The sequence below is a fragment of the Benincasa hispida genome, chromosome 9, assembly GCF_009727055.1.
Source record: "Benincasa hispida cultivar B227 chromosome 9, ASM972705v1, whole genome shotgun sequence".
Classification (NCBI taxonomy): domain Eukaryota; kingdom Viridiplantae; phylum Streptophyta; class Magnoliopsida; order Cucurbitales; family Cucurbitaceae; genus Benincasa; species Benincasa hispida.
Genome location: NC_052357.1, coordinates 54786424 through 54798365, shown reverse-complemented (window position 1 = coordinate 54798365; position 11942 = coordinate 54786424). Strand labels below are relative to the sequence as shown.

Below are 11942 nucleotides of genomic sequence, written 5' to 3'. Positions count from 1 at the left end.
ATATGGGTTGTATTTGTTAATTACATTTTTCCCATTTACATGTGTTACCTCATTTAAAAAATTCAAAGTGAGATGAAAATCATGAATATTTACTTCCAAAGTGCACATACTATAAATGAAAAATAATGTAGTGGAAACTAGAAAGTGAAAGTGAGAAATAAAATGGATTGTTTGGAAGGTAAAAAAGAAAGATTTCAATACTACTTTATACTTTTAGTTTATGAGTTCATTTTTGGTCCTAAGTACTTTCTCAAATTAATTTTTTTTCACTTCGAACCATATAGTTTCCAAATATCTCTTTTAGGTCTTTGTACTTGTAAAAAATCGTTGTTTTGGTCTTTAAATACAAAGTTGTCATAGAAATTTCATACACAACAAAAATTCTTTAATACAAAGCTATGATTTAAACCACTTCATGTCCAAGATTTGACAATCACCTTACACACCCTACGACTTGACAATTTTATCTACTCGTCTCAAATGACTAGTGAGAGGGAGGATTATTTCTACATATAAAAACTTGAGTTTTTTCAACATATTTTGTCCTCATTCACATGTTTCCTAAAAAACTTCCTAGAAGTCACTCAACATAGATTGATTTTGGAGAGTTTATATGATTGAGCCCTTGATAAGAAATATGTGCATTGTTAATATAAGTAGCAACTATCAATTCGTTTAAGTTGCCTTTCTTAATTAAACTTTGATATTTTCAAGATTCTTCTCATTTGGATGTTGTCTCGGTTCTCTACCATGATTAAATTTAAGAAATTTACAAAGTGCATAAATTTTTGTAGCGAAAATAAGATAAAATAGAAAATACTAAAACAATCTTATATTAAAACGTGCAGAAACAATGAACCAAAACAAGAAGTACATGAACTAAAATAGAAACGAATGTATCAACACCAAAATAACATTTAAGCCTTAGGGAGAGAGAAAGAGATGGGATAGGAAGTTGTAACAAAAGACACAAAAGAATATATTTCTACCTTTTTCCTCTCTCCCACTCTACTATTCTGTTTTAGAAAACAAACAAAACTAAAAGTTGTTTTCTTTCGAAGACAAGAAACCAAAGAGAGTTTATATGTATATAGTTAAAGCAAAAGGGGAAGTGTTTTCTTAGTACTGTTACTCTTACTACTACCACTCTCATGTTAGTAGATAAGGCTATGTTTGGTTTTATTATACCCATTTTCTCTTTGTCCTATCCATATTGCATTATTTTGTCATTGACCCAAACACCCCTCTTCCCCAAGTTCTCAATTATTTGAATCTCACATACAATAAAATCCCCTTTTTTAATGATAAAAAAAAAAAAAAAAAAAAAAAAAAAAATTCTGACATATTGAGTTATCAAACAAAAATTAAGATAAAAGAAAATCATATATAGAAAAAAACTTGGATGCAGTCGGATCAAAGGTGCACTCAATAAAAACTGATATATGGCCATTTTGTTTTTAAACAAAATATATTTTATTTTATTTTTTTTACTTTGTGTGGCGGAGAGATTGGGAGCATAAAGATTAGGTATAGTCTAATTATTGCCCATTTTAAATAGTATTTTTTTTTTTTTTTAATTAGACTTCTTTCCCTCTTGTTCTTTCTTTAGTTGAGCTTAAATTTTTATGGTTTTTTATTTTTGTTAAAAGTTGTTTGATCTTTATGAGAAGTTGTAGAATTATTATGTGCAGCATTTTAAATAAGCAAATAAAGTTTTGGACATATAGCTAATCCAGTAATTTTTCAAGAAGTTATGATTTTTTTTTTCTTTTTTTTCTTTTTTTTTTGAAACCTTCCAAAAGCCATTTCTTCAACTTTTAACAACTTCTGTAAAAATAATAATAATAATAATAATAAATAATTAATTAATTAAAATAATTATCTTACGGTTATATCATTATGATTTTTTTTTTCTTTTTGGTTTAGGGTATGGGTCCCACAACGCACTTAGGAGTTAAAAGAGTATATGAAATAGGAAGATTTGGAGTGGCGTATAATCCGGAAAAGGAAAATGAAATGGGCATTTACTTGAAATTTTACGAATGCCTCTAACTGGACCACGCCTTCCTTTTTCTTTTTCTTTTTTTTTAATAAATTCATACTTCATAATTTGTAACGGTTTAATTAAATACATGTAATAATTTTTATATAGATAAGATTTAATAAAATTACATTAAAGTGCAAATTAAAATAAATACCACAATCCATCACTTCCCTTCAACAATAGGAAGATGGAAAAAACTGAAAAGAATTAGATACGACCACCATCAAAGGATTTTGTCTATTCCAATATCTAGAAATCTCGTTCTAATCTTCCATTACTATTTTTACCTCCAACACCTTGATCCCTCGATTCTGATTAATATGTTTACAACCTCCTAGGAGATTGGAGTTCCAAATTGATCCTTCAATCATTCAATTTTGTATTTAACATTTTTCTATCGTTGATTTCATTAGTTTAATGTTTGCACGCCGACACGATTTTTCGATTTATACTATCAAGATATGAATGAATGATTATATAGGTTTTAAAGTACACTTATAAAAATAAATATGACGTTTGAAAATATAGAAACTTATTATTGGATACATCCTCAAAAGTTTGAAAAGTAGTGGTAGTTGGAAGATGTAAATAATAGAAATGAAATTATGTGATAGAGGAATATTTGGGGGGTGGAGTTGGTAGGGAGAAAAGTAAGAATCTAGGGAGGAAGAAGATTAAAAGCTGCCACGTCGGCAAATAGACTCTTTTGGGAGAGTGAAGTTGCTAATGACGTGGCATCAACTACATCATTTATATCCACAACACATCTCATTGGTTTTCAACTTCTCAAATCAGTCCCATCACTTTTTAATTTCATCCATTTTTTATTCTACACTTAAGAAGCTCAAATTTACCGTTTCTAATCAAAATAATTAGATTCAATTGAAAGATCAATTGACATTACTTTTGATCACGTTTACTTTTTTTTAAACATAATTTATTTTTTCTTCTTACCGTTACCATTTGAGATCAATTAATAATAGTAACCGTAACTGTAACAAATTCATAATTCTTCTACTATAACCGTAATAATATATGTCATGGTAATGATATCAACTAATGGATCTCACATAGTTTTCGAACGTAATTGGATTAGATCACCCTCTACTTCTCAATCAGATTGTGTTCTTTTGATTACAATCTTGGAAGTGAGCCCACGTTTCATTATAGTACACAAGTAAACAATAACAATTGTAATCAAATGAGACCCACTTTTCAAATTACTATTGATATATTACGTTTCTCTTTAGATAAACATGACGTTAATTACTTACTACCACGCACCAATAGATTGGTTTGGTTTCGTAGGTCTTTTGTGAAATCATTACTTGTTGATGCATAAATTTGAAAGAAACATTCGAGTGGCAGCCTTATGTGTTAATATTTGAATGTAAATTTTATATTGTGTATGCTTTTAATGACTATTGGATATAAATTCAAGAAAGTTGTTGTAAAGATCTCTTTTAATAATTTTTTGAAATTTGTTGTTAGAAGGATTTTTCTTGACTTGTATTGGCTCCAATAATTTGAATAGATGTGAAAAATTAACATTAATTAAAATACACTCCTTTGGATTCAAGAAAATTCAAGAAATGATTTTAAATCATGTGATTTTGAAATCCAAAAAATAATTTTAAATTTACTACTTCGTTTAGAACAAGAAAGATAAATAATGAATGAATGTATTTAAAATTGTATGTTTTAGATGGTAATCAAAAAGGAAAAGTTAAGAAGTTTACCGATATAAGTTTGTAATTATGGTTTGTTGATTAGAAATTAGAATATGATAATGCTAAATAAGTCTAAAACCTCAAAATCCAATTATTTCAGTAACAAAGGTTTTTTTTAAATGTAAATTGAAACCATTTAATTTCAAATCATTCTCTTTCTTGACTAATAATCTAACTTTCCATTTGAAATTCCTTGTGATTTGATATCAAAATCATCAAGTTCCAATCATGATTAGAATTTTAGATCAAGAGCATTCTAGAAAATGGAGAAAGAGAGGAGGGGATACTCAAATCACATGATATCAAATATTTTTTTTCTTTTCTTTTTCTTTTTGTATACAAAAGGTATCAAATACTATTTTGGTTAGATATTAACACCATTGGATAAATATAGCTTATTATTGAAAAATATATCCTATTAAACTTGCCTCTAAATCAATCATCTAAAGATATAATTTGAAATAGGTAAATGTAAAGTAGTGCATGCATCATTTAGTTATTCTAAATTAATATTTAGATATTTCTTAAAAAAATAATATTTAAATCAATCATCGATTGTTTTAAGTTAAGAATTATTTTTAAATATAGAAAAATGAGCTAACTTATTTAGAAATATAGTAAAATGTCACTATCTATCAACATTTTTTAATAGTCTATCATCAATAGTAAAGTGATATTTTGCTATATTTAAAAATATTTGCAGCAGTTTTGCTATTTAAACAATTATTCTTAAATTTTTTGTCTTATTATATTTTAATGGTTACTTTCTTACTTTGAGCCCTTCCACGCTCATATATTTTATGGGCCACTGATTGTAAAAGAAGGGCCCAAACTTCACGTGAATTACTCGTTGTTTGGTAAAGTAAGGGGACGGCCCAGTGTGGTGCGGTTGCATTTGAACTGATAATGACTATTCATTAAAATTTTAAAAACAAATAAAATGTCATTTTAATATCACCTTTTTTTCAATAATAAAAATATGGTTAAAATACCATCCAAATGTTTATACTCTCTATTTGATTTTTTTTCATATATTTTTAATTATCCAATTTTAATTTATATCCTTTCAAAATCTTAAAATTAGTAATTATAAATATAAATTAACTTTGAATGACTAAGTTCGGATTGATAACCATAATTTTTAGTTTTTAAAAATTATATTTGTTTTTATCGCAATTTCTTACTCATAGTTTTCATTCTTCCTATATAAACATTTGAATTCTTCGACAATTTTCAAAAACAAAAATAATAATAACTTTTTGAAAACTACTTCTTTTTAATTTTCAAATTTTGGAATTGATTTTAAAGACATTCTTAAAATGTAGACAACAAAATAAAGTAACCAATAGATTGAGGTTGTGTTTATTAATTTAATTTTCAAGAATCCCAAAAACTAAGGTCAGTTTGGTAACCATTTCATTTTTAGTTTTTTATTTTGAAAATTAAGTATATTTTCCTCTCCATTTTTACAATGATGTGCATCTTTGTTGAGTATAATGGTTGAATTATCAGCCAAATTCTAAAAGCAAAAATAAGTTTTTAAAAACTATTTTTAAAATTTTTAAAATTTGACTTTGTTTTTTTAAACCATTGGTAAAAAGTAGATAACAAATAAATAAATTTGAAAGTGGAAACAGTGTTTATAAGTTTAATTTTCAAAAATAAAAAATAAAAAACCAAATGATTACCAAGTTAGGCTTAAATAGTTATCAATCAAGACTTAAATTTAAGATTTATTGAAATTACATGGACTAAACGATGTTTTAATCTAAAAAATATTAATGTATTTTTTTTAGGAGAACAACAGATATAGGAGATCAAACTTCCAATTTGTAGAGTAGGTCCAAGCTAAGCTCATCATATTTGTTTTTTTATTATTTAATTTTATAAACATATCATGCAATGAAATCTTGGAATTTTTTTCCCATTTTTATTATTGGAAATGATAATAATAAGAAATAAGACATGACTTGGGCTGCAGGAGTGGAGAATTGAGATTAAGACGTGTTCTTATTTATTAAAAGTGGCAATTGATTGCACATTGAAAAAAATAAGGTAATGGACACGTGCGTCCACATGAGAAAGAAATGTTGACTTTGACTGTTGACTGCCAGTGACCCCACCCACACGTGGGAAATATCAAGGATTTGTTTTCTTGCCGGATCTTCTTAGCCGGCCTGCTCGGCCCATTTAGGGCCCATAATCTTCCTCATCCACCATATAAAGTTAAAATACAATCTATTTGTGCTTTTAATTATGATTTTAATAACTTTATGCTATTAATTAGTCTCTTCAGCTCCATCTTTCATCTCTTGTAATCTTTGTACTAAATAATAAAAATAATATTAACTATATGCTCCTAACACTATCACTTAAATGTTAAAATTGACAATATTTGTTGCAGTAAAAAGTGATAAGATTTGGCACAATATAACATATATTGCAAACATGTTGTAACACAGTCAATATAAACATATAAAACATGTATTCTCGATCGAAAGGTCAGAAGTTCAAATCCAGGAAGAAATTAGTTAATCAAATAATCTATTCGATATACTACTATGACCATCTTTTTTTTTTCTTTTTCTTTTTTGCTAATTTCGTTGCAGCATGAATAAGTAATTGTTAGTCAAATCTATATGTCACGTTGTATATATATATATAATTGAAAATACAATAGAAAACAAAAAGTACTACCCTTTAAGCAAATGAAGTACATGGTTAGATTGAAATATAGTTACATTATGTTTTAACTAATTAAGCTAGTTGCAGTTGATATATAAAGTGACATGAATAAACTCACGTGAAGGTGTTAAATGGTCTAAGACGGCCGACATGGAGAATGCTATTATTATTATTTATTATTATTATTATTTGTTTTTTTGACAATGGAAAATGTGCTATTATTGTTCTCTCATCCCATCCACTAAAATTTTTAAGTTTCTCAGCAATAATGTAAGATCAATTGATACTATATTTAATTATTAAAATAGACTGTGAAAAAAAAATCGGAGAAATGAGTCTAAGTAAAATATCTTAACATATATGGAAGTTAAGATTTGAATCATAAATCTCTTAGTCGATGGTGTGTCTAAACCAATCAAGTTATGCTCAAGTTAATATAATATTTTGACTACTTAAAAGATCTTAAAATCATATTCATTTTTGGTACCGCTCCAAATGTTATCGTAATTAATTAATCAAATTCACATCATTCAAACTAAATTTAAAATAATATGAATAAATATAAGAATTCATAATAGATAATATAGATAGATTATAGCATTTGGATTGAGATGTGGAAGACAAAAGAAAATGATAAAGTGAAGGAATAAGACTTGTCCTACTCCCTCCCTTAACCTAAAATGTTTATTACTTTCCTTCTTTTTCAAGCTGGAAATCTGCAAATTTATAGTGGAACTTTAATTTGGCCTTTGCTCCATCACCATCTTCCCCCCCATCATTTTCTCCATTATTTGCTTAAGCTTTTCAAAGACATGCATTATGCTTTGCTGTCAAAACCCTAGTTAGCTAGGGTTTTTCAGATGATCTTCCATGAGCCCTTTAAAAGTCATATATAGTCTCATTTTTGTTATCATTCAAAGTTATTGAATGCTAGCTAAGAAAAATTGACTACACATTACATTACATTATTTTATGGTGGTGCTTTGATTATTGTATCCCAATCAAATGTTGTTTTGTTTTTTTAGTGACTTGATTGATTGATGTCGTGCCTTTGTTAAAGTCACTTTAGTCAATCATTGGTGTTAAGGATAATGACATATGTAATCCCATATATTTGCTTGAATGGGATAAAAACGACAACATATCCTTATTGCTCGGAGATTTTAAATTCATGCGGATATAAGATAACAATAGATAATTTTATTGTATCATTGTAAAGTTTACAAAAGTGGTGTGTTTTTTATAATTAGGAGAGACATCTTAAATTATAATCACTAAAAACATGTGGTAAGATCTTGACACAGTGGTTTGTGGAATATAATAAGGACAAGAGGAGAGATCTCCAAAAATATCTAAAGTTATTAAAGCGAATTTTAATTAAAAATTAGGATAATGAACGAGCCTATTATCTATTAAGTAAACAATATTAGAGAGGTAAGTACAAACATCATGTCAGTTGAACTATGCTCATTTTGATAAATACTTAAGACAAAATATTTCAAAAATTTTGAAAGTCATTTTCAATAAACCCTTAATTAATTGGATCATTTTTCTTTGTTCATACACATGCAGATGCATACGCAAAACCACACATGCATAGCGCACACACGCACCCACACCTACACACATCTAGAACACCTTAACACAAACATCCCTCGTGCACACACAATTCAGCCGTATTGATTTTTAAAAATAAATTTTCTTTAGCGTAAAAAAATGTATGTGATGCTTAAAACAATGTATATGGGTTAGAATACTATTTTGGCCTTTCTACCACGCTCGTTCCATTTTAGTCATATGCTTTCAAATGTTAAATTTTAGACATTGTGTTTATATCTTAAATTAATCACTATTTTACGTTTATTATTAATTTTTAAGAATCTCATCATTTATTATTTACAATATGTAGTGAGGGAACCAAATCTCTCTATCATACAAACTTATGGCAATTTGAGTCATGTTCATGTTGGCTTCTTATTATCTATTAACTGTTTTACTATAAAATTTGAAAATATGTTCATCTGGTAAAAAAATATTATTATTATTTAATCAATTTTGCTAGAAATTAACTTTAAGAACTAAATTTAAGATTTAAGGTTTGAAAATATAAGGAATGAAATTGGACGTAAAGGGTGAAAATGATTATTTAAAAGCGTATATTATGCAGATTTCTGCCGTACGAGCCCATAAGTTAACATAGCCCGTAAGAAATAGATATTGGGCTTGAACTTGCACGTTGGCCCATGAAGTATAAATGGATCACTAACGGGCCGAGGTTCTAAGTAAATGGGCCGAGACCATCCACGGCCCAAAAGCTTTAAAAAATATCTCTTCACCAAAACGTAAAAGCTCAATCCCCTTCGGAAAAAACCTCATCTTCTTCGTCTAAGTTTTTTTTCGCTATCTTCTTCGTCTCTTTCTGTAATGCTAATGGCTACCAATCTCTCCTTTTCTCCTCAATCCCTAATTCCACTTCAAAAGCCTTCGCTCTTACCACGAGTTCAACTCGGTCACTTCCTCCAGCTCAACTCAGTGAGTCGTATTTCGACTGCTCGTCTTCATGAATCCGGCTCTCGATCGGGGGTTTTGGTTCGAGCTGCATTGGATAGCGATTACTCGTCGAAGAGGAGTAGTAGCAATGAGCAGAGGGAGACGATTATGTTGCCTGGTTGTGATTATAACCATTGGCTTATTGTCATGGAGTTCCCAAAAGATCCTGCTCCAACCAGGGAACAGATGATTGATACCTACCTCAACACTCTTGCTACTGTATTGGGAAGGTTCTCTCTTTCTCTCTCTGTATGTATATTGTTCGTTTTCATCTCAATTTTTTGTATGAGAGTTCCTTTTGCGTAACGGATTTAAGAATCTCTGCACGTGTAATAGTTTCTCTCGGCTGAAAAATGAACCATAGAAATGTATGTGGTGTTTGGAAATTGATATGTTATGTCGATATGAAAGCGTCTTGAGTTGTGGTAAATAGGCATTAGGTAACAGGTTGGAGTTTGGTGAGGCCTGGAGTTTCATTGTTGAAGTGAAATAAGAACAATCAACTATTAGTTTTCTCGAGAGATTTTTGTGCTATCTGCTTCTTTGTTTACAGGGATCTTCCTTGCTTCTTTTACTTTTGGAGCAGCTCCTACAATAAGAGAAATGATTGGATTTGGTTTTTTCTTTCCTTTTTTAAGAATTCAACAACGATAGATTGTGATTGAACCATCTACCTTTGAAGTGATAATGAGTAGTTTATTCACATGATCATGTATGAGATAAATCACCAAATTTATTTTGAACCTACAATCAACATGACCATGGCATCACAAACCTTTAGACACTTTAGGTTAAAATATAGATTTAGATTATGTAGTCTGAGTTTTGTTTCTATTTGGTTCTAAACTTCATACTTAAAAATTTAGTCTTTGAATTTTAAAAAATTTACAAATCTGCTATTCACAAAATTAAAAATTTAGAGTTTCATTAGACACAAAATGCATGATTATATCTAATAGATTATTTCATTGCTTAAAAAAAATACTAATTTGTCAAAGCCTTATTCAACACAAATTTGAGTAGATTCAAATCTCATAGTTCACGTACTAAACTAATTAAATCTTATAATTTAAAGTTTAGGACCTGTTATTGATATAATTCAAATGTTCATGGACAAACTAGTTTATTAGTGCCAAATTAACCTGAAAAACTTAGAGATGTGAACATTCTGGGAGTTTAACGAATCGTTGGTCAAGGATATTTTCATCTCTTATTTGAAAATTTTCTTGGAAACAGCATGGAAGAAGCCAAGAAAAACATGTATGCTTTCAGCACCACCACCTACACTGGATTCCAATGCACAGTGTCGGAAGAAACATCCGAGAAATTTAAGGGTAAATGTTCGTTTATGAATTTTTCTTGGAAGTCCTATTCTGACAGCTATACTAAGAGATGCTACTCGATGAACCTTTTCATTGCAGGATTACCCGGTGTCCTTTGGGTATTGCCAGATTCTTATATAGATGTCAAGAATAAAGATTATGGAGGTTGGGTTTTTATTCTCTCTCTTTATCTTATTATTACCCCTGTTTTCTTGAAGATGGTATTTTCTGTTTGCAATCACCCCAGTAGAATTAGGAGCTTCTTTTCTAAGAAACACAAATATGGATACGGACATGGATATGGCGATACGTCATCTTTTTTAAAAATCTTGGATACAAACACGGCAAAAACACGTTTTTTAAAATATGCATTTTTATAAATATATATCATTTTTATACCAAAAGAAATTAAAAAATAAATGGGTTGATGCATTTATATGTTTAAAAAGTTTAGTTTTATGTATTTCACATTCAAAATTTATTATTACGGTCATATATGCGTCTTTCTAGTATACTCAACAAGTGTTTTATTTATGTGTAACACATTTGTTGTACTAACAAGTGTCCGATGTGTCTCCAATAAGTATTTAGAGTGTCTAAATGTCTGACATACGTCGGACATGGAAACATTAGCCAAACTAAAATGTTCGTGCTTCTTAGCTTCTTTTCACTGTTTATTCTCTTCATGTTAACTTTTAGGTGACAAGTATATAAATGGGGAAATAATTCCATCCAAGTATCCTGTTTATGAACCAAAGAAACGAAGGGAAACAAAATATGAAAGTAGGAGATATGAAAGAAAAAGGGATGGCCCTCCTCCTGAACAACGAAGACCGAGACCACAAGCAACTCGAACAGAATCAAATTCAGAATAAGGTAGTGCAGTGATTTTTTTTTCCTATTATTTTCAGTGCTTGCATTGGAAAATAGAATGTTTTTGTTCATTTCCCCTTGCAATCCATTAGTGACTTAAGATTGTGCTTTGAACTAGAACTACTTAGAAAGATAGATGCAGAATGAAGAGGTACTCCAAGGACTTCATATACTATTCTTGGAATTTTGTACATGTTGTGTTGTAGTTCATGTTCATCCTGGAAAGGAATCATGTGACCTTGTAGCTCAAATATAATTGGAGAATATATGGCTTTGAAGTAGAACAGATCTTTCTTAAATCATGTACCTTCATTGGTTTTGGTTGGTTCACTGGCTCATTGGCTCGACTCTTTTTCCTAGAATGTTAAGGGCTTGTTTGGTTTGCAATTCAGACTCCGTTTTATGTTTTTAGATTCACTTAATTCAATGAATATGTGTTTGACAGACAACTCGAATTCTATTTTTGAAAATTGTTTTTGGATTCTGTGATTCAATCTGTGTAAATTTGAAAACAACATTTTTATGTGTTTATTGTATCAAGAATTTGAATTTTAAAATTTAAAATGCATAATTATATTAAATAAAGTTAAACATTAGAAATATAGTATATGTCATGTTAAAAACTCAATTCAACTTTAAAAAAATTAGAATATTTATTATGTAATATATTATAAATTAGGTTAAATTCTAAATTGGGTCCCTATGGTTTGGATAAAGTTAAAAATCAATCAATATAGT

At 29.0% G+C, this 11942-nt stretch overlaps 1 protein-coding gene across 1 annotated transcript; it reads left to right on the top strand.

The window, feature by feature from the left end:
• The first annotated feature begins 8817 nt into the window (after positions 1–8817).
• Positions 8818–11532, top strand: LOC120087225 (multiple organellar RNA editing factor 9, chloroplastic). Its single transcript, XM_039044137.1, has 4 exons — positions 8818–9239; positions 10246–10343; positions 10431–10496; positions 11031–11532. Exons 1-4 carry the CDS (start codon positions 8884–8886, stop codon positions 11204–11206), a joined length of 696 nt encoding a protein of 231 aa, XP_038900065.1. The 5' UTR covers positions 8818–8883; the 3' UTR covers positions 11207–11532.
• Positions 11533–11942: the final 410 nt, after the last annotated feature.

What these genes read in the sequence shown, in the direction of transcription:
- LOC120087225 (XM_039044137.1), top strand. Translation starts at nt 8,884, where the DNA reads ATGCTAATGGCTACCAATCTCTCCTTTTCTCCTCAATCCCTAATTCCA. An exon ending in CTTGCTACTGTATTGGGAAG is followed by an intron (nt 9,240 to 10,245) that starts GTTCTCTCTTTC and finishes TCTTGGAAACAG; the next exon opens with CATGGAAGAAGCCAAGAAAA. An exon ending in CAAGAATAAAGATTATGGAG is followed by an intron (nt 10,497 to 11,030) that starts GTTGGGTTTTTA and finishes GTTAACTTTTAG; the next exon opens with GTGACAAGTATATAAATGGG.